The sequence below is a fragment of the Bombus bifarius genome, unplaced genomic scaffold (genome assembly GCF_011952205.1).
Source record: "Bombus bifarius isolate JDL3187 unplaced genomic scaffold, Bbif_JDL3187 scf7180000008047, whole genome shotgun sequence".
NCBI lineage: Eukaryota > Metazoa > Arthropoda > Insecta > Hymenoptera > Apidae > Bombus > Bombus bifarius.
Window position 1 is genome coordinate 2,189,684 of NW_022884413.1, and position 24,704 is coordinate 2,214,387.

General features: G+C 39.3%; 1 protein-coding gene across 2 annotated transcripts in view; it reads right to left on the reverse strand.

The window, feature by feature from the left end:
- The window catches only part of LOC117207932 (matrix metalloproteinase-2), a 104,050-nt gene that overhangs the window by 52,585 nt on the left and 26,761 nt on the right, over positions 1-24,704 (reverse strand). Inside the window, exon 3 of one of the 2 annotated variants that reach the window (XM_033448655.1) lies at positions 22,816-22,985. In XM_033448655.1, the coding sequence (XP_033304546.1) occupies positions 22,816-22,985 (170 nt within the window). Of the gene's footprint in view, positions 1-4,548; positions 4,641-22,815; positions 22,986-24,704 lie in introns of those variants that run through there. The other variant, XM_033448656.1, reaches the window with a different exon arrangement.

The following is a 24,704-nucleotide window of genomic DNA, read 5'->3' on the forward strand; positions in this document are numbered from 1 at the left end:
CCGTACTACGTATCGATATAAATTTTATTTTGCGAAATTAATGTTTTTCTAGCGACTGGAAAATAAGTTGCCTCTTACGTTTCAACTTTTGAAACGAAATTTATATCGCGACGCGGAACAATTAGATTTAACGCGATAATGTTCGATTCGTGCGATCTTTTAAATAAAATGTACCTATAGTATAAAATTTATTTCGTAGTCTGTATTCACCGCAGTCGAATTAAATCGTGATTTCCATCGAGGCGGAAATCACGTGCAAGAAAGACTCGGCTTCGATTCTGGACAGTTTCCAACACCAAAAAATTTCAATATGAAATTTCAATCGCCGCTTCCTTCTACCCAAAGAAGAAAAAATGGAACGTTATCTCGTGAAAGCTCTCTACTGCTTTAGAATAAATTTACAAGCACTGGCAAACACAAAAGGTATGAGATATTAAACTCGCTATTCTTATCAAATTGACAATAACCCGTCCATTCAAAACGCTCGCATTCGCATCTAGTTCGTTTTCCAGGAAACCAAAAAATAGCGATTTTGTTACGTTCTCAACGCCAATCAAATTTTCTTCCGTCTGTGACGATCCAGATACGGAAACGCGTATTGCCGCACAAATGACCAAATTTGTTTAACCTTTCGAATACGCCGATCGTCTACCGATAGCGAAATGCGCGTAATTTTCAGCTACGAGATCACATCCTAACCACTCGTAATTACTCGTATAAATGAAAACTAAGCAAATGCAAATAAGAATACTTCGGTTCAGCTAGTCGATAAAACGTTATAAACGTTTTATTCGCATAAACGCTCCGTGTATACTCGAACGTACACACCGATCCGAAATTGAAACTCGTTTTCGTTCATTCGCGACAGAGATAGATCTTATCCATATTCTAGTACCTGTGTAACAGTACCAGACGAATTTGCAACTGGTTAATCTAAACGCCAAGCAAAAGATCTACTTTTTCCAATAGGCGGACGTAGGAGGTTCGACTTTACTTTGGTCTGGCGGCAAAACTTTTTGTAGATTAGTTCCTATAAATTCGGTAGCTGTTCGACAACCTTTAAGATTCATCAGCGTGTCTTCGATTCTCGTTTGTCGACCTGTTACAGGATTATCGAGCGACGTTCGAACTTTGTCCTCTTCGCCGATAGATTACGAATTTTAATGGAATTCCTTCTTAAGATCGATTTCCGTGCTTTCTCGCAAAAGAGTCACGCTGTTACCGCTACCTCCGATTGTTCGTCTGACTTTAAACTTTACATAAATCTACCACGGAATTTGTAATTATGAAACACGCGACGGACAATGATCAACGTCTTACAATATGTAAATTTGCAGAAACTACCGCCAAACTCTATTACGCTTCGACAATTTTTTCATTCATAAATTCCTTCGACTTTTAATTTTAATTTTTAGTCTGAAACTAGTAATTCTCACAGATATAGAAGGATGAAATTGCTCGACAGTCGTTGGTTAAGCGTATCGAATCACTTTGGAATTTAGTTTGACTAATATGTAGCAATATTTTTCTTTTGTTTATTTGGAAGTAGTTTACAATCAATTCTCATTGAGAATTATAAGTAAATTATTCTGGCGTGGTACTATAACGTGAATAATAAACGACTATCGTATGTTTGACTCTAGCTGAATCTAACGTTTAAATCTACAGGGTAACGTCTTTTTAGCCTGCGGATCTGATCCGTCGTGTCAAGTGATTGGGTTTCGGTGCTTGTTAATTTTTATGTTACGTGTATTTTCGACCAATCGCGGGGAGACGCAATTGCGAAGAAACACTTCACAGAAGAAGAATTTGGATATTTCTTCTTTAACTGTAGGTATCGCGACAAACATCGAAACCCCCTAATTACTGGACTACTCGATACGTCGGACCAGATCCGCAGGCTGAAGACACTACCCGTTAGACCGAAACACTTAGATTTAATTAGATACTTATATTAAGTAATAATTACTTGTTTACAACACTTACTTATAAATTATACTTATCTATAATAAGTATTAACTTATAAATATTTAGCCATGTCACTGAGCCACGCCAGAAAAAATTACTGAAAATTCTCAATGCGAGAATTAATTGTAAATATTAATAAATAAAAAAAAAAGGTCGCGATGTATCGTTTCCTTGGTAACATACCAAGGTACATCTATCGAGGATCCTAAAGGTTTTGATTGGAATCGTTGATAAATTTCTATGTTGGAATTACTCGCTGTTCCCCATAGTTGGATCCCATAGGTCCAAACAGGTATGTGTAGGAATATGTACGATATTTCGAAGAAAATATGCACGACTTTTATTTCGAAACGGCGTTTCGTATCCTCCAGCCTAATAATAAAACTTCGTGCAAGACTAAAAGGTGAAATTACGTTCGACGGAAGGAACAAAAGTCAACGACAACTAAAAAAAGGGGGCGGCAGTTTGTCGGTTGAAAAATCTCACGAACGTACGGATGCTTGAAAAGATACATTAGAAATTCAGGATATTTAGGTCAGTCACAAGCAATCGATCGCATTCGAATGGCTCATTATGGCCACGTTTCGCAATCATATTGCCGTGTGTAGCTTCATAAGAACGGGAAAATAACGCGTAGCATCCATCATCCTGTAAATAACTATGCATCTTTCCCCGCATCGTTTCTCCTTTCTAACCGTCGATTCAAAATCGATGGAATAAAGCCTGGCTACTGATTCGTGCGTTCCAATCGTTTTTTCCCTTTCTATTACCAACGCGTACGCCAGAGCGGAAAAGCTTTCCTCCCTAATGATCTTTTTCTCGCCTTTCCAGTCTCTCGATGTATTCGTCGGTTCGGTACATCCTCGATAATGTTTTATTTAAGAAGGCAAGCCTTCCGATCCTTCAAACATTTAAATAGAAATAAGCGATTACAAATTATTGGAAACGCGCTTTAACACAACTGCTGTTTCATTTCCTCTTTAAGAAGACATTTTAATAACGTTTTCGTTTTGTCTTCTGTGTAGTTTCGTTAAATATTCACGACCATCGAAACGACGATCCTCTAAAGGAAAAAAAGTACCGCTCGTAGTTTAGAACGAATCAACGAAATTCTACGTATTTTTCTTTCATACAATGTCGAGAAATTAGTAAAATAATATTGTATACGTGTACGTATCGGAAACTACGAAGAAAATCTTTTTCACGAAGAAACTATTTAATTTCTAATTACTCACCGACGGCGTTTTAATACTTGGGCATTCGAAGAACCGTTTTGTTAATGTTTGTTCAGCTTCTTCACTTACCTGAAAAAATATTTAATTTTCTATCAGTTCCGGTCGTGGAAAATAAAATTCAAAGGGGGAGAAGCGTCGGAGAAACGCGCGACTTAAGCTTTTCCATTACCGAACAGGATGGAAAACAGAATTTTATTTTCTCTTTCATCGCGCGTCACGGCATTCCGCCGTTCAGATTTCTGCTGTGAAAAACTGCTATTTTTTACTAAGACAATTCGTAACGTTCTCTCGATGAAACAACGGTATATAACGGTGAGCGTTTTCTCAGTGCCAGCAGAAACGAACACTTGGAAAAATACGATTTTCCAAACGGCAGAGCGCTACTCCACGCTTTTTATCCCGTGTACTCCAAAGACGGTGCACATCCACGTAGCTCCACCACATTCGTACTACCTATATCTACCTACACGTCGATATGGCCAATATGTACACATCGTTTCAGAAATCGAAATGATCAATTCCAGACGATCGCACAGGCCTGATCGTTCAAATAACCACGCGTTGCTGGCAGCGATATAAATTATTACATCGCGAATATTTATGCATTTGAAACAAATAAAAATATGCATATGCAATATTTACAATATGAAAATCTAAAAAAAAAAAAAAATGCAAATATATTATATCGATATAAACGAAGATGATTTTTCGTAATAATAGAATAACCGGTAAAACTTTTCGCGTTCTACTCCTTCTTTTCATTTGCTATTTAACACAATCTGTTTGTTACGAACGTACTTTTCTTTTCAATGGAGACGAAAACAGAAAGCGACGAATATTAAAAGGAGCTCGAATCGTATCTATAATTTTTATTAATTACTACATCCCAGCAGGAAATAAATTGTTATCGCTCGTAAAACAACGACAAATTATTTAATCTAGATAGGAGCTATCTCGTGTAATAACGAGAGCAAACACACATGTAGATATCTATCTTGGCAGGATACCGCGAACGACGTCGAAAGAGAGAGAACTTGCCACGGCCGATTAAATTCGTAAACTACCATTCGCTGTACTCGATACATTTTTTGTCTATTGACTTTTCAAAATATCCGGAAAATGCATGGACCATTGCGCGTATCGTGGAACAAACTAAACGCATATTGTTTCAAATTACAAAGTTAGAAATCGCTTGGTAAAATATAATATTCCTAGTTTTATCTCACTATTCGCTGTCACACAGCTAACTTTTATCCAACTAGAATCGAGATTAATAACTCGACGAAGTATTTAGATGTAATTCACGTTCGTCGTTCGGGCATAGCCTACGCGTGATATTTACGACCTTTGTACAACACGCAGATAACGCGTTTGCCAGTGAAGAGGATGTCTAAGCAAAATCAGGATAACAAATTGTGTCATAGCCGTTTCTTCCACGTACTTGTACATTGGATCGGACAAGTGCGACGTTGTAACGAGACTGCGATCCAAACGACGTAGCCGTTGCTCTCGTTCGCGAGGAAATTAAGGCAGGATCGGTGGAGAAAGAACGGTATAAAACCAATGGAAAGTTTATACGTGGGAATATTGCGCGTATACGTGTCAGTTAGAGGGTATAAAAGCAAAAAGGATGAGTAACACTCTCGATGGAACATTTTTATTCGGCCCTGGAGAAAAGCCAGGAAAAAAAAGGTCTTCCGGGGAAACGGATAAAACTACAGATAGTGGTTTCACGTGAAATCCAACTGAAACGAATTGTTCGAGGTAGCGAGTGACCAGATAGTTTCCGATCTTTTCAAATTCCGCCTATTTCCTATCTTGGTAACAATTTTCCCGAGCTAAGCGTTAACACGGAAGAACAAATTGCAAAATTTTCTAACCGTTACGATACGTTTGAAAATATTCGACTAGCAGGAAAGTTGCATTAAAAAAGTTATCGCTTTTGCAACATCGAAATCGAGGGAATCTGGAACGAGAGAAAAATGAAAGAGAGTGTCTTCTCGATCGTTCCTTCAACCCCTTTTAAAAACTCGAAAAGAGAAAGCAATTTCGCTGAAGTGGATCGTTGAAAAGAGGTGGACGTCGTCCGACGTATTTCCTTTTCCATAATCCATCCATCTATTCGTTGCGTTATCAACAAATTTGAAACTACTCGATATTCGGAAAATCTTTCCATGTTTTATCAAGTACGCCCACTAACTTCCCGACCACTAACTTGGTACATAATTTTCCGGTATTTCTCAGAAACTTTCCTACTCTACGAGTTTTCGCGGAATACAATTTACAATAATGCGATCGCAACGTAGAAAACGTTTATACTCTTCTAAACATCGTCGTTATTCTCAATAATATCGAGAATACATTGTCACGATGCAAGTAAAATCTACGCGGATATTTGAAAACTTTATTATTACGATCTAACGAACGAACGATGTGAACTATGAACGCGAATGACGTGGTCATTTGTAAGTAAATTGGAAATAGAATAATTTATCTCAACTGTTTTCCTGTTGTGATTATTAATTTATAGTGCTCTATAGACAGTGTCCTACCATCTACCAAAGGTAAAGTGGCTAAGTTAAATAATTCTAACAGTTAACATTTGAAAAGCAAATAGGATATTTTATTCTGTTACGCACGGTCGCTATGCCTGCGTTTCATTTATTTAAATCTGAATGATAAATTTATATTTCGATTGTAATGTATTTATATTTATAATTGATTAACGCTCGTGTTTAAATTATTCACGTCTAAGTTTCTGCGTTTGTGTTTCTCTAATTTACATTTAAGCCGTATGCGTCGAAAAAACTCGTTATTATTTAAATACGACTTTAACCGTATCCTACGAGAAAACGTTTCGTCTCGTCGTCAGTTTCTTCATAAGGTTAAAACGTCTTGTCTGAAACGTTTAATTAATCGCCAACAATTCCTGATAATACGTTCGCTGCGTGTACGCGAAATTGAAAAAAATTACGTAGGTCGTAAGAAAATAACGACCAAAACTTTAAAGTCGATAGAAAAAAAAAAAAAAATAAATAAAAGCGGCATCGAGAAAATAATAACTAAAATCTCATTTATCTCAAATGTGGCATTAGTTAAGACAATCGACTAAGGGGGGCAGTATAATCTATCGCGTTGATCAGAACCGAATTACAGCAATTTGTCATATTTTTTTCCAAAACGTTATTCCAAAGATAGACGATTATCTTGGGCAAATTTTCGCTAGCTATTTCTCGCGATACGATGTACGTGATTTTGGAATTGTTAAACCTACCACGACCTTAATAACTCCGAGTTAAAGAATCGTGCGACGCGTTTAAAAACAGCGGTTAAATGGAAAATTCAAATGTAAGACTTGCCATGCTACGTTGAACGACTCGACGTTGAGTCATCGTGGATATTCGATTCACAGACTCGACGTTGCAGACAACTCCTGTTACCACGGAAGTAAAAAGACGGAAATCGCAGAGCGAATGCAAGCACAACATCGACGAAACAGGACGCGGCGGAATACTGAGGCAAAGCCAGATCGTTTCTACGCTGACTCTGTATACTTCCGCCGGTGGTAGGGGAAAGCTGTGCGCATGCGCGTCCTTATTCGCAGTCCAATGATTACAAGACTCAGGATTTTGAAAAAGCATCCCTCGGGATTCTTATTATCCGTTCAACCTGCCTTTATCACTTAACTTTACTTAACTTCCAATTACATTTTTCCCATTTAATTTCCGATTTACTAAATATATATATCTATATTTCAGAGTCATACATATATATATATATATATATATATATATATATATATATGTATATATATATATATATATATATATGTATTCGAGTTAATTTTTATTCTTTGTGCGAACCACACAAAGAACAATATCTCTACTAGTAGCTGTTTTTATCTTATTTGAAATGATTAAAGAACGTTACCGATGTACCATACACCGTATCAAGCGACTTTTACCAAGAATATAACTACTTTTTTAACACGTTAATAAGAATAACGTCTCGTTCTACTTTAGAACTCGAATTTTCTCAGATTCTGTTTATACTTTACGATTCGATACTTTGGTCGTTTATTTTTATTTTCTTCCGCTTTATCGATATCGGTAAAAGTGTCAAGACGTTTTCTTCTTGAAAATTTACCTCCGCTATTTTCACTTCGACATTTAAACGCGTAATACTCGACGCAAACATCCGTATTTGTATACGAGATATAAAGCTGCGAGTAAACTTTGCGCAACGACGTTTATCGAATCGTAACGAAAAAATAAATTGCGATTTTCGTACGATCGGAACGATCGATCTGAACGCAAGTCGTTTAGGATTTTGGAAACTTAATTGGCGAGTTGGCACGTTCCTTCGGGCGCGACAAATTAAATCGAGAAAATCGCTGCAGGGGAGCGGAAAAAGTTGAAGGGAAGGGGAAAGAAAAGGGAAAGAAAAGGGGGAAAAGGAAGAAGTCGACGCTATTGGCTTCTCTTTGTAGACGTGCGTAAGGTCGGGTGCAATAGCGCATTTAGCCCGTTTTTTGGCACAAAGAACCGCAAGCCAGCAGCAGGGGCGAATAAGAGAGCCTATTGTTTCCTGTTCGATGGTACACGCCGGCCACTCCAGACACCCGGTATATTTGAGCGGGCGTCCTACGAGGGGCGTCTCTCCGACTATCGCCAATAATTGTTCCTTATCAAAAGGGAACGAAACGGGCGTCGACCATATGCGAGTCACCACACGCAGAAATTAAAAGTTACTGCGATTGTCAGCCGTCCTATACCTTACCGATATTCGTCGGACTCGTTCCACTAATTTCCCAACTGATACTGGGACGTGCTTCGCCGATTCACGCGCATATTTCGACCTAGCCACGTCATCGCCAATTTTCACGATACTCTTCCTAACTATCGATTATATTTCGCCAGAAAAGAATCTGTACCTCGACTTCGGCCATCGTCCAAATAAAAGAACAATCTTTACGCAGGGAGTAGTTAAATTTCTACGTCTAAAGTTTAAGAACGAAGATTAGATATATTACTAGAAAAGCGTAAGCGCGAAGGCCGAAAATCGAGAAACCGCGGAACTTGGAGAAGGCTGATATAATTTAGAGAAGTTTAAGTTAATTCTATAACTTGAAAAGCTGAGAGAATTCTCGCCATTCAACAAGTTTAACAAGGTCTCGATTAAAGAACGTTTCTGATCTGAAACGATCTACTAACAACTTCTGAAAGCAACTTCTCACGAGTACAAACTGCGAACTAAGGATACTTAGGAAAGATAAGCCTTACCGCTTTCCTTTAGTTCTGCCATTTATCAGCCGAGAAAGCTCCGAAATTTTTCATATTCGCTCTCATAATACGCTGCAGCGATACTCGATTTCTTGTCTTACGTCTTACGTTAGCGCCTCGAGTCAATCTTCCAGATACGCTATTTATTAAGTTATAAATTTGTTTAAAGCAGCGACACGAATGAACGCGCGCGAATACGCCGGCTGAACGTTCAAATTTGTCACAGGGAACTTCCTTTTTAATTTTTGAAATCTCACGTTGCTCGGCTCGTGTCGACTTGCTCGTACGTTGAACAAACGTACTCGCGATATCGTAACACTAGCGTTGTACATTCGTCCAGATAAATCCAAATGTCGCTTATTAACAGCTAAACGAGGGAACAATTAATTTGGCCAAATCCCGCGCGAGTACCAGAAGCGACAGACTTTGTTCCAAAGGATCGTATATAAGCGTTGTTTCGTGCCTTCTATCGCTGTGATGGCGCGTTGCGTCGCGTCGTATCGGGTCGATCGACGCTCGCCAATCAACTTTCGAACTGAAAATTTACTACTACAATGCAGCCACTGCATTTTCTGCGCTTCACCGATCAGCGTAAAGCATCAAAAGAATCGCTGTATCGCGTGGCGAATTTATCTTTACGACACTTACCTCTCTAGCGTTTGTAATTCGTAACGCACAAATTTATTCTTTTAAAAATTATTCGACGCGTCACACATCAGGGACGACCGAAGTACGACGTCTAGGAGTTGGTATTATTTATATTTTCTCTAGAAACAAACGCGTAGAACAGGAGAATCATGTAACGGATAACGAACGACAGTTTGCTCTCTTCGTAGTTTATACTTCGTTGTCTTCGTAATTTGGGATATTATCTTCTCAAATTGTGTCGTATCGATGGCAATAGAAATAAATAAAAATGGAGATTTCAAGATCTTCAGAATCGATAATAACGTGGAACTATCTATCGTTTGCTGTGAAAAATAGCAACGTCGAATAGAATTGTGAGAGGTTTCGGTAGACGATAGACGCGCATATAGCTGTAACGTAATAAAGAGGAAAAGGCAAATGCAACGAGAGTACACGTAGATCTGTGCAACGACACACCGTGTTGCATTATGTTCGTGGTTCCTAGTTCGAGAACACTCGAGAAGAGACCAGGTGTAGGTTAAAGGCTGTGAAAGAGGCACTGTAGCCTCGTACAACGAGGCTTCTGTTGCAATTGCATCGCGGATGCAATGTAGGTCGGCCCTTTTGATAAAGGGCCGACGAGAAAAAGAGTAAGTGGTATAAAGTAAGATTAATTAAGGTGACGCTTGATTCACTGCGAATTCCTCCAAGAATTTTCCATTTCCTCCGGCTCTGGCCGATCTTGCGCAAAAATTTTATCTACATTTTCGTTAAAACTTCCACCAACAGTTACCAAATTACACGTCTCTTACGTTTTAACGACGCGATAAGTCTTTACTTGTATACAGTGCTTTGTTTTGTTATCCGATAGAATCGAGAAACCACATAGTCCGTTCGTTTTTATATTTTTTATCCTTGCCTTATGCATCTATCATTTGTTATATAAAAGTAACGCAGCAGTCGGAACGATCGATCGTCTCTTATTTTTATTCGAAGGGAAATTTGTCGGAGAACCTGGGGTCACGTCGCTGTCGCGTAAGCAGCGTGTTCGAGACAAACCGAATGTCTTAAAACGCCTAAACGGAACCGTAAGTTGTCGCAGAAATCGTCTTTTCGTTTCCGTCGTAAGAGACAGCCAAGTCGACGGTGACGCGACGTAACGCCTTGCCAAGAGAGAACCGATGGAATAATTCTCATCTTAATTGCTTTCGCTGCACGTACGAAGGTTTTGCGGATAAGCGACTCTAGTTTCGCCCGATACGAAGCGAAAGAGCAAGAGCTTTTCAGTTTCTGACGAGTCACGAGACAAAGTTAATATATCATTCGGTAAGGAAGCGACATCCGAAAATGCCCACAAGGTACAACGAACGACAGAAGGTAGAAGGAGCGGAATTTATCGCATCCCGACGCGGTCGCGGCGTTCTCCTTGGAAAGCCAAACGATCTATATTCGTGCGTATCTTCCAACCACTCGCTTATACAACTTTTCACGGAAATTCACGTTCCTCGCGAGGAAACGACAAATTTTTCGTCAAACTAAATCATCGCCGCAACGATAACCAGCTAACCGTCTCAATGTATCAAAATGTATTCCAGGCTTTCGAGAATCGTGCATCCAGATCGACGCGAAAGAGGAAAGTCTAACGACGATAATTCGATATTTTGGTCGATTCGATAATCTCAAAGGGTGTCTACGAGCAAGAAACGGTGAAAACGGTCGAAGAAGGTAGAGAAAGAAAGAATCGATAGATCGCGAGCGAACACGACGAAATTCGTATTTTCGTTTCCATCGACTCGCCAGGTTAAATGAAATTAAATGGACTTTGAATGGACAATCGCAGGGCTTAATATCGACTAGAACGAATAATTAAAATTGCAAGGAGTACAGCTAAAGCAGCTTATTACGGATTTGCTCGTCGCTTAATTACGTCGGAACTAATATTCTTCTTTGATTACAGACAGAAATCACAAACTATATCGCCGTCAGTTCTCACCCTTTAAATATGGAACACCATGTCTTCGTTACTATTCTCTCCAACGTTTTTCCATGTTATCATTCAATTTTTCTGTGTCGATTTCGAACGATCTTATTATCTCAAGATCTCTTTTACTACACGCCATTATATGTAAAATATCGATCAGAAATTACCGCTTCACGCTATTCAATCGTATTAAGTTGTCCGAAAAGTGTCTTTCTTCCGCAGACGTGCTTTTTACAACAGTGTTGCTTCATACAAACGTGAAACCAAGTCTGTGAAACGTCGCGGCGTTTATCTCAACAGAACAGAATGGGTCGTACGTAATTCGACAAAATAATATAAAACAAAAAACGTTGTGCGTTCATTATTTCCTCGTACAACGGGAGAAACTTTTCGGACAACCTAATACTAAGCGAGGGCCGATTTTTCTAATTTATTATATCCGCAAATGAAGTTAACCAAAGGATAAGCGCGACTGAAGAAATTCCATTTTGAAGTTAAACTCGCGATCGTCTCTCAAAACTTGAAATTGTATAAAATCAACGTCGTTAATTTACTTGCAATTGATTTGTTTCGACTTTCTTCTACGATACCTCATTGTTGGTTGCACCCGATGGATATATAGGCTCAACAGGTGCTTTTAAAACCACGTGAAAATTAAGACGATAAATATACGACGCATTAAATAGATTAGATTAGTATAAGATTTCATTCTCGATTAAAATGTTTTTCTCCTTCTTCCTTTCTCGGTAATGTAAGCTTCTCTACATTTATACGACTTTTAACGAATTATTCTGTGCTATGTAATTCATAACTTTAGGTAAATTTACAATGTTTAATAAATACGTTAAAAAAAAAAGACGCTGATGGCTCTCCAACCTTCAACGCCAAAGAGATACACGATATATCCGAAAAACACATTCTACAAATAGTTTCTTCGATCTGATCTCTGCTACTGATAATCTTTTTAATTATATCTTTGACTGTAATCTTCTGTAATCAAGGTAACACGAACAGGTACTTAACGTAAATTACAAGAGAAGAGGATGAAAAATTCTACGCATTTTTACGTTTCTTGTAAAACGACCGAGGACACAATGTCGTAATAAGATATTTAAAAGAGTCGTAAATATTTGAATCATCAAGTTACAGCGTAAAATGTTATAAAAACCTGTCAGTGCTCCCCAGTTTACGGTATACGTTCCGGTTTTCAAATACGGTACATCCTTATTCCATTTTAAAGGTTGTCACGCCTTTATAACACATCGATGGCTTCTTGAAGTGATAAAATTGCATAAGTTTCAGGAGTATCCGCGAAAGTTTGAACACGAACTAGATCCAAAAAGATTGTATCGTCTCGTAAATCCAAAGAAGTTTTAATGAGTGCCAAATCCGAAAGAGGCGTATAAGTTTTAAAACACTATCACCTTTAACAAACTTTCGCTATATTTACTACGAGCTTGAACCTTTTAGGATATGTCGTATCATCGAAAAAGGTAACAAACGTGTTTGATGTAGCTGTAGTAGTAGAGAGAGGGTTAATATTCGCACATTGCGCTATCTCGAATCGCAGATATTTTGTAGGTAAACACATCAAAGCATCTTGGTACGAATATTGTTCGGAATTTTGAGTGGCGCTTTGTTTATGGCCTATTCTCTTCTTTAGGAAATTCCGAATAACATGTCCTCCCCGAGCTGTAAACCTAATGATTCCAAGGTCAGGTAAAAAACCCCGAGAAAGGAGCAGCCGGAAGGGCGCGATGGACAGACAAAACCCAATGGCTGGTAGGAAGAATTAGCAACGTAGGAGGACAGTTCATCATCAGACATGTATCGTACGGATGAAACACTTCACTCACAACGAGACGCGATAACGTGCACGCGTACCGAGCGAAAATTCAAAGTCGATTTTCTCGAAAACAAAGCCTCGAACGAAAAATGTTTATTCTATATTTTCGACTTCTTTTTTCGCGTAGAAGCACCCCCTTTCCGCTTGTACCACCAGTTACCAACCACCCTGTATATTACGCGAGAATAAGCGAAAATAAAGCGAGGATAAACGAAATATATCGTAAAAGCCGAAAGTTAAAATTTAGAATGTTTCAGGATGCGGATGAAGAGCGGAAAGGAAAGTTAAAATGCGTTGCCGATGTTTTCCTCTTGTTCTTTTTAATTGTTTTTCTTCTTTTTTCATGACACCTGTCATCTATTCTATTTGGTCGTGGAAGAATGCGTACTCGAAGGCACGTCCTCGATACCGCGTGAAACGCTAATTAAAATTTAACTCGTCAAAACGAAGAGCCGTGCTCGAAACCATCTAGCCAATGAGTTTCATGTTTTCCGTCGCTACTCGAGCACCGTTGAAAACCGTGTGACAAACGTGATATTGGTTTTTCGGAAAATGTCAAGTATAATTTACTTCTCAATCAAACCGTAAATACACGGCAACCGCGTGGATCCGACAATCGCTTTGAAAGTATCTACGATATTTACACCGATATCGGTACAGCCTCGGGGCGTGAAAAAACTCTCTCCTCGATACAAAAGGATACGATCGACGAAAGGAATCGAAAGAATTAAAACGTTTAACTCGTAAACATCTTACGGATAACGTTACGTCTGAAATTGGAAAAGGTTCGAGTTCTTCAACGCAGAGAGGAAGCGTAGTCGGACGATATCGACGCTTACGTAGAACACGATACAAATTAAGAACGTTAAGTTTGATATTTTTATGATTTTTCATATCGGCAACTATGTCTGCAACACAAATTTCCTGGCGGTATTTCACGCCTGCGAGTTCCGAAAGAACTCGGAAGAATTCTTCTTGTCGAAAGAAAGTTCGGTCGAGTGATCATAAAAAAAAAGGGAGGGGGGGAATTATCGTCACATGTGCGCGATTATAAAATCGAAAAGTAATAAAACGGTGATCCAAATTCATCTTCGATAGTGGTTATCTTTGACGGTGATACTCGTGTGTGTTATTTTATAACGAAAGTAGAACCCTTCGTGGCGCGGACCACGAGTGGAAATCATTTTCTAGACGCGAGAAGGGGAGTGCTCTTACGGAAATCGTTTCCTCGGTCGGTAAATCGATAACGGGGCTCTGGGCATTAAGAATCTTCTGCCGTTTCAACCGGCAGCCTTTTGCGGTGGTTGTTTCCCATTTATGCAAGAATACCGAGTCTACGGCTGTTTGTTTAATCGCGAGATAATTATTACGCCGTTGAATTCAAGAGTGACGTATTTTTCCCGTGTAAAACGAACCAGGAATTGATAAAATAACGTTCTTGGAAGACAGATCGTAATTAGAGAGCAGTTAATGCATTGATTTTGCGGTTAAACTAAGGCAAGCGAAATACACCGAACAACGCTATTGCGAACGTTCTTTCGGCGATCGAGTCTTTGTCGCTTTGAAACTCTAACGAAACTCCGATGAAATTTCGACTAGATTTTGAAAGCGAAAGTTACTTCGGAAAATATCATTGCTATTGTCGTAAACGATCGATATAACTGATCGATACGTGTTACGAAAATAGTTTTCGTATGTACGTGTTTCGTATAAATTAGAAGGTAATGTTAGGGAAGTGATACATTTACACTGTACATGAGAGTGTGTGTATAAGGGTTAGAGGGCGTCAAGGTCTTAGTGGAGACAAAAGACTGTTGCCAGATGTTAGAAGAATCTAGGATAGTCGGTTGGCGACAAGCGTGCGTGCAAGACGTTCTTCAGAGAGTAATATAGATGTATAACTGTTGTGAGGGAAATATAGTCAATTATTTGTATTCCCAAATCCTCGAATTTCCTTAACAGGTAGAAAACATTGTTTTCAGCCAGTGTATACGTACAGATGGTTACGACGAGAAAATAAAATAAACAGCAGCGTCGGTATTATTGGTCGCAAACATCAGCTAACCAGTTACACTACATAGACCGACGGTGATCAAAACGCGATCATGGTACATGTTACGTAACGTGCAACGAACGTAGTGGCATTGATACGGCTCTCTCGACAGAGGCTACGAAACAGCGACGAAAATGGACACGATCCTAATTTCTCCCTCTAGTTGCTCGACGAATTGTCCCTCTCTTGGTCGTTTGTATCTCCGTTTCTCTCGGTCGATTCATCTCTCTGTCTCTTTTATTCCAAGCTCGGCACAATAATTCTATTGTTTCTGACAATTAAGCGACAGGAGACGAGCGGAGTCGAGGAGTCGGGGTGGGGGGGTCGGGATACCCCCGAGGACCCGGTGCGAAGTGATCTGGTGTCCAGGACACGGAATCACCTCTCTCGATCGGGATACGTGATTGGCCGCTATTGTACCACCGGTGATCTCCATGATTCTCAACAAAGGAATCGTCGTCGGTCTACTAGCTGTCACGGTGCCTTATTGTCTTTCGATTTGTTTGCGTTATCCGGCACGAGGATACACTGCGGCTACTTCAAACTTCGCAAACGCCTACATTTTTTCTTTTTTTTTTTTTTTTAGTTAATTTACGTTTACTTTGCTCTATGGTTCTTATCTCCTCGTCGAGAAAATCGGACGTAACGTATCGTTGGAGAATGTAAATGTTACGCGATCGAAAAAGGATCTCGTCGTCCGAGGCGTAAAATAATTTTAATGGAAACATCGGTCTACAGTTTATCGAGTTGGAATATCGATCAATTACGAATCCATTGTTTTACCCGAGGGAAGTAAACACCCTCGTGATATCTTTCAAGCTATGGCAATTGGATAAATACATAGTAACGCGATATACTATATAACATCTATAGCACTTTTAGCCGAGTTCTCAGTGAACAACGCGATAACGTTGCACCGCGCAATAACGTTCGTCCCGTTTCGATAAAGCATCAAACTACAAAGGATTAAGGAGTATCGAAATTCCAGCGAGAAGCAAAATCGATAGCGTGTCTGTCCTACGATAGACAATGCGAGAAACGAAGGCGAGATGCGAGACAAGATATCCTATCGATTTTCCTTTTGGTCCCAGGGGTGTTGACCTTTCTCAGACTTTATGGATTATTTTTCTAACGAGTCGCCCTGTGGAAAGAAGCTTGTCCGAGTCTTTCACGGTCCTAGAGATATTACGAAGATCATTGTTCGAGCATTCCATCGTCCGAGTGTCGAGGAAATATTCCATACAGAGAACAAAGTCATCCACGTTTCTCGATACCGTCTCGAGAAGGAAAACCAGCTGCGAAAATAATGCTCAAGATGAATGAGGCATGAACCACGAAAACCTCCTACAAACAACCAAAAAACTCTTCCCGGAACAAATCCGCCACTTACCCAATCATACCTAAGCAACAGAACCTTTGCAGTGAAAATAAAGGATGTATATTCTGAAGTAAAAGACATCCAGTTGTAGCTCCAACTACACCTCCTACAAACTGGTGACCACCGACAACGAACACGCACCTTTGGAGAAGGAGTCAGAGAAGGAGCCAACCACTGACGACGAACACGCCAAGCAGGTGACCGGATACGAGACGATGACCAAGCCAGGAAGTGATGTAGCCATTGCAAATAGTTCAGGGGTACCGCAAGGAAGCGTCTTAGACCAATATTATACACACTATACACAGCCCAACAACTACCAATAGCAAAATACTGACATTCGCGGACCACACGGCTGTAATAGTCAGGCACACTAATCCAGAAACAGCAGTCACGTTACTACAAGAGCACATCCCGGAAGTAGAGAAATGGCAGCAAGATAAACAAACAAAAGCAAACCCCAGTATTATGCAATCATATTACATTTACACTAAGAAAACGGAAACCACCAAATGTCCAATTGAATGGCACGCTCGTAACGCTCCAACATTGAAATACTTCAACGCTTCCAATCGAAAACGCTAAGATCCTTATAGATGCACCTTGGTATGTCAGCAACGAAACAATCCACCGCGACCTCGAGATACCCACAGTCAAAGAGGAAATAGCAAAATATAGCGACAGATATAGCAAAAGAGTCGACAAATACCGAAACCGCCTAATTACTGGACTACTCGATACGTCGGACCAGATCCGCAGGCTGAAGAGACACTACCCGCTAGACCTAAACGCTAGATTCAATTAGTTATCTAAATTAAGTAATATTTACTTATTTATAATACTTACTTATAAATTATACTTATCTATAATAAGCATTAACTTATTATAAATAATTAGCCATATCACTGCGCCACGCCAGAAAAAATTACTGAAAATTCTCAATGCGAGAAATGATTGTAAATTTTAATAAATAAATAAAGAAAAAACGCACATAACGCAAGCAAGGCAAGTTAAATACCTAGGACTCCACTGAGACACACGACTTACATGGAAACAACATACTAAATCGATTACAGACAAAATACGAATAAAAAGAAGACGGATGTATTGGCTAACTAGTCGAAACTCTAAACTCGGCATAGAAAATAAACTAAAAATTTACAGAACGATAATAAAACCAATTTTACGGAATACCGCTACGGGGGACAGCAGCAATGAGCCACATCGATAATCTAGAGTCGCTACGATCGAAGATACTGAGAACAATAGTCAACGCCCCATGGTATGTCAGAAACGAGGATGTACGTAAAGACTTTGTGAACGTACGATTGAACGGATGAACGTGTTGGTGTATCTATCGATGAGACGAGTGGATACTTAGTGTAGTTAATATACTTAAAACTGTTTGTAGTACAGATTCATTGTCGTTCGCTAAGTGTTACTCGTTATGCGTATACGCGATAATGAGTACGTTCGCTCCATGATAATCACTCTGATTCTCATTCTCAAATCGATTACCGAGCGTCTTAACGATCGTGTTCGTTTGTTTACACTGGTCGGGGAGTACCGGGAAGTTTTAATTCATCTTCGGTTGACGGTTACACGTAGCGGTGACATTGTTTTGCCTGGAATTTGTTTATCGCTACGTTTGGTACGTCAAGACGGTGTCAATGACCCGAGCAAGAACAACAACACGAGTCGCTCTCGATTCGCATCGTCCTTTGACTCACGTGCCGCTACAACTTAAAAATATCAACGATCAAAAAAGGAATCGGCAGGTACACGGAAAAATGCAAGGAAAGAAGGGCAACACATCCAAACCAGCTGGCTGCTGGAGCGAGCAAAACTCTGATGGAAAGAAGACTAAAAAGAAAACACCTCACTGACCTCATTAAAGAAATAAAATAGTCAAACTCGAGGATGATATCCCACCGGGGGTAGCCATTCACGTGTCATTTAGCAATTAAATTAGAAAAATTTACCAAATGTCCAGCTGGACAAATTGTAAAGTACAAATTAAATAATAAAAAAAAAAGGTGAATGAGGTATGTTTTTCATAAGATACACGTTTGCACGTACTATATCGTAACGCGTTAAGCGTAACCCTATTTTTACTGACGTCGTTTGCGTACTGGATCGTTTCAGTCCACGCAGTTTTATTCTCAGGTTTTTCTATTTCAAAACATCTCCCGAAATTCTTGGATACTCTTTCAAGTTTCTAGAATAACACCCAATATGGGGAACATGAAAAATTACTTAAAATTATCGACTCAGCATGCAGATGGCGTGTTAATAAACGATCAAAAAACATTTTTCTATTCGTAACAGTAAAATAATAGCACTCGAGGGAATAATATTTTACGATTTAGCAATTTAGCAATTCGGGTTTTAAGCATTTTCTCCAAGATATTATTTACTTTCGCTTGGTAAGTCAAAAGGAGAATCGACGTTTTTGGAATCTCGCGGTCGCACGGAACTTCGGATATCCATCGACTTCGTCCTAAAGTTACCTGTTTCGAGAGTTGTGATTTAAAGTGTAAAACTTTGCAGTATCTTGTTCCCGGTTAATCTCCCTCGTTTCGTCTTCCTTATTTTTCCAAACGATCGGTTCTTTCGTATCAATTATAAAGATTACTATTAGTTTAATACCATTAATTTATGGACGATTTTATGCAAGTTAAATTACAAATATTCTTCGATACTTGGCATCTTTTTATAAATGCAGGGAACAATAAATAACAATATGTAACAACGTTGGAAAATATTCGACGTCGATACGACGAAGAATTAAACGAATGGAACTGAAATCGTGTACGTGTAAAAATGTATCGACGCAACGACGCGCTTTCATCCTTTCATTTACGTCGACCGTCTGCTAAAAGCGAGGCGAGAAAAATGAAAATTTAACTGACAAGACCGTGTTAGCCGTATTAAAGTACCGAATTGATTAATCGAGTCTCATCCTGATGGCGTCCAGATACGATTATTTTGAAATTATTTCCGAATATTGCGTTAATATTTAATGTATCCATTAAACTAACGAGGCAATCGTCGATCGCGGTAATGGCAAAGAAATTCGATCAGAAATCCTCGTTTCTTTGATCGTAGCATGGTCGTGTCATCGAAATCGAGAGAATCATTAAATTAAGCCATAAGCGTTTAAGAAGAGAGCTTTGGTCGACGGAAAGTTCGGGCAAAATAATTACAGTTCGGAGGAAACTTGTTTCTTAGAACGAAAATGCTCGTTCTATAAAAAAGTTTTCTATTTTTTTTTTTATTACTCGGTATTCGATCATTTTTCGATGTATAAAATCGACGACACGGATCGAAATCGATCCGATCAACTATATAGTAGAGAAAAACGAACGGATACTGATCCAAATTAGTAGGAAAGATTATCTCGCCGAGTTAATATTCAAGATCGCGTTTTAGCCGTCACGGCTTCGCGTCGCGCCGCGTCGGCTAAGCGTACACAAAAAAAAAAAAAAAAAAGAAGAAAGAAAAAAGAAGATAAGAGACGAAGGTTCGCGAATGGGGTAAGAGGGTCGGTACAAGGTTCTCTCGCGTCTCCTGAAACGAACCACCTCTCCTCGCTACATTCTGAACGATGCTCCAACTTTTTTCGTACCCTTTTCCTACCCTTCGAAATTAGTAACAACTCGTTTTACGGCGAAAACCTCATTGCCCTGGTTTTTCAAGCCAATTTATCGCCTCGCGTCGTTTTCCTTTTCTTCGATAAGATACCACTCTATCTTCGTGTTTCATGAAACGAATCTATGGATCGCACCATGTACACATTAGTCGGATACAAAAGTTCCACCGCTTCCGATGCAGATGTATCGTCTATTCGTAGCACTGTTCCCTAAAATTGACATTGTTTCCTAAATTAACGAACAGAAATTCGCGATAGTTTCGCGTGTACACGTACACGTACTTTATCCTACATGTCATACATCGAGAATATTTTTAATAATACGATTCAAGATGACAGAGCAAGTAAAGTACTCCTAGATGAGTAAGCAATACACGTATTTAATTATCGAAGATACAGCGTCGCTCGTTGCAAACACGCAGCAAAGAATTTTTAAGATCTTTTTTCAAATAATTCGAACAACTCTACGAAGGCACTTACGTCAGACGTACACCGTCTTCTCTTTGACCAACTATCGATATGCTGTTTCGCAGAATCGATTAACGAGTCTATGATCGTTTCACTGAGTCGTTTCATCGACAACCGTTGATTGCCTCTCTTCTTCTCGACGGCAAGGGGACCTTAAATTCTCGACGACTATCGTCGTGCTCGACATCCCGACGAAATTACCGCGAAATTTTCGTACGACGCATCATGCGACTGGGTTTGGTCGTTAAAACGAGCAATTAAGGCGAACGATGCCTCACCCCTTACTCTCGCTAATTAGAATCCTTAAATACTAACGAACCTTGTATTATCTGTACCTTACCTCGATTACTAAACCGGACATGCGCTCAAATTTATTTACTGCTCACACGATGCGACGCAACGCTTTCCAAACAACTATCGTTTATATTGTGTAAAACGCTCTCTAACCAATTTTATTGCACTTGCTACGAGAAATTTATATCACGGCGCGCCGCGGCCATTTCTTCTATTCGTTGCAGTTGCTCGCGTGACTCGTTTAGAATTGCACAGGAATATATGTTCAGAGGGCGCCACCTAACGCCACACGCATAATCGGTATCGTAGAAATCGCTACCGACTATTACCAACTACGAATAATCCACTTAATACCACCGATAGTCAACGCCACATATTCAATGGTAAATTATCTGGATGTTCCCTGTTATAATTACGATTCGATTATAGCTTATAACGTACAAACATTTTCTTAAATTTAGAACAGGCAAATAAGTTTCCCGCTTTAGCGTAAAGATAAATATCCTGCAAATTTCGATAAAGTTGCAAATAGAGACGAGGAATTTCCGCAACCTTGACGTTCTTTTTTTCTTTTTCTTTGCCTTTTATCGATTTTTCTCCTTTTTACGATTCAACCTTTGCATTCTCGTAAATGTATGTACCTAGCCCTGACTTCTTCCTTTGTTCAGACAACAGAATGGTAACGAGTCCAGGATAATTAAATTAACAGTGGCAGACTTGTCCCCCTTCAATTAAATTTTTTTACTCTCTCTCTCTCTCTCTCTCTCTCTCTCTCTCTCTCTCTCCCTCTCCCTCTCTTTTGTCATTCGATCGGATAACACGACTCGTTCGTATAGTTGCGCGCTTTCATGCGATGCGTTCAATTGTCACGATGGAAAATAATTCGATTTGAAATCGTTTGTTCCTCGGTTAACACGCCTGGCAATATTTTTTTTGCATTTTATAAAACGTCGTTTAACGCGAGTCGATAACTCTAGCCTTTGCATTAACGTCTCTTAATCGTCGTAAACCAGCAATCGTACGTTTCTCTGCGGAAATTCGATTTTTAATTAGCGAATCGACGCGATCGAAAGAAATATACCTGGAAAACAAACTTTAGTATAAAAATTCACTCTCAACTACCACTACTAAATATTTCTCCGATCGTTCACGTGGTTTTTCGAAACCACATTCGACCTAACCTAAAAGAGTCCTTAAAATCGTTTTGTTCAACTACGCGTCCGCGTTTGGTTTCGAGTGCACGACCGATACTCACTCAAGCCTACGTTGATTTACATCGAAGTAGAAGGTAAAAGCAGTGGACTAGAGATAGAAAGGTTGGAGAAAAGCAGACCTGGCAATTGCGTCGCTGGTGTTACGAATCAATGTGATTTTTACGGCTGGTCGTTCTCATGGTTGCAACCGTATTATTTCCTATTCTCCACTCTTTGTGAAACACACAGAGGGGAACAAATTCGCCGTTGGCCGGAGACCAACAATGTCAACGGCATTTCCGTGCAGTTAGCGATGCGTTCGCAGAAAATTGTATTCGCAGAGAATCTCGAGGATCGCGTAACACGGACGGCAATTAGCGGGCCAAACGTCCTGCTTTTCAACGAATAATTGCCACGTGTGCACAGAATCATTATCTTAGAATGGTTTTTGCTGACAAATCTACTTTTCACTTGCGGCGACTGACGCTTAAAGATCCAGTTACGCGAACTCTACGTTCCAAAACTACAAATTACGTATTCTTCTTTTCTCCTGCAGTGACGAGAGAGAGATACCTGATCGGTATGATAATTAGAACGATAAGGCGATGGCAATACCAGTACCGGTGTGTTCGTTATCCCGACGATGGAAATATCGAAGTGAGTATTTGCGATATGGATAAGCAACCTCTAACGAGCTGCCTGTATATGCGTACGTGTAAAGTGGACGAAATAAACGAATATTTAGCGAAATTTCTCTTTACGTTCTTACGTGTAATTTACGCAACAACTTGTCGAGCAAACAGCTAATACGTTAAACAAAATATCGGTCGTCGCTTACCTCCAAGTGAGATTCCGATGTAGCCACTGTTGTCCATGGATCGTATATCGTTTATGCCTGACCCTAGTAAATCTAGGATCCACTTTATCCGGAAGTCCGCACCGCGGAAGTTTCATTAATTTCATCGTAGCTTCGTCGATATCACCGGTTACAGGAATGCCACTGAATCTCTGATGGGAAAAGTAATATACAATAACAACATTATTTTTACTTTCTATGTGTAACATGCCAAGATCTATAATTGTACAGAGCATTCACCACGGTATATAACAAACAGCAGATAGATAGGTAAATTCTAGTATTTAAATAATAGTACAGTAATAAAAGTAAAGTTTATGAAAGGTAGATCAACGACATACGTATCGCGTGATATTCATACGAGTCGAAAAGCAACGTGGATTCTTGAACCTGCTAAAATAGAAATAATTCCGATAAGAGTATCATCGGTCGTGTGGCTATTCTTCTACAGAATGATAGAGGAAGAACGTTAACGCTACAGTGTAAATTGTTTCACTAGCGTATCTACGAAATCGCTGTTACGATCGCTTGCCACCAACTCGATAAAATAAGAATACGTGTACGGTTTCTTTCGCGTTAGATTTTTGTCTCGTTTCATTTCGCTTCGTATCGTATCGTCACAAACTTCGAGGGAAGTGCGTTTAAAACAATTTCCAACACGTTCCAACTATTTCCTAGATGTTTCATATCATACGTTTAGTCGATAACGTTTAAGATAAAGTAAATTACAGGTAAAGCTTCTACACAGGTATCGTTCGCATGCGCATCTAATTTGAATTATTCGCAAGATCCTAATTATTCGTTTATCATTAGAAGATGCGTTATCGTTTAGCAATTACTCACCGAAGTTCTAAATCGTTGAAACTCGTTACATATTTTCTATTCTGAATTCTTCGCTATTTCAAAGCAGCAGTGCAAAAGTAAAATTCTTTATCAACAATTTATTTCAAATAATTAGAATTAAGGGAAATTTCTAAAATACAAACTTTAATTCGATCGATTGTCAAGCGAAAAATGTATCAACGAAACATGCATAAACACGAAAACATGTTTTCTACATGCATAAATTGTGTAGAAAAACGAATCCAAAGCAAGTGTTTGTTCTCTAGAAAAATTTGTACGATATCGTGATTTTCATCGAATATAATAGCGCGACGCGATGCTAAGAGCGACGAAAAGCTACCAGGATGCATCAAGTCCGCGAAAAAGTTCTTTTTCCGTAGTTCAACAGGATGAGATAACTCAACTGTTTCTTCTGGCGTTCGAAACACAACTATCCACGCCGCGTTCCTTTCCACGGCGCAAAAATTCTTTTAATTTCATAATCGCGTAAATAATTTCTCTAGAAGATTATTCGACTTAATTTTACGTTCTATAATGGAACACATGTGTTTTCTAAAACGCCCTAATCCATCATCTATCGAATTAATATTTAAGTATCGTTAGCAGATTAAGGATCTTGATGTTTCATCGACTTTTGTTCTTCCAAAGAATCGAACGTTCGAGGTACGTTTTCGTTTACCGCTTCCGGTTGGCTGAACGCGATTTTGTCGAAATTTGCAATTTTCGGAATTTATAATTTGAACGATCAAATCTACCGTTCCGCCGTATCTCGAGCGCGTTAACGAGCGTCTTTTCCTACAGTTCTATTACGTCCAAACAAAAGAGGCAGTGGACATTACCGAAAACTGTAGCTCGTTATCTGCATGGCAGAGAATACCGTTTTCATCGAACGTTTGCGCGCGTTTACTTTGAACGAGCTCGATTTTTATGTAAATCCTCGCCAAGCGAACAACGCGTCGTTTTCCTCAATTGTACGTTTACGTTCGTTTTCCTCCGTTTTTTACCTGTTTCCTTTTTAACTTCTTTTC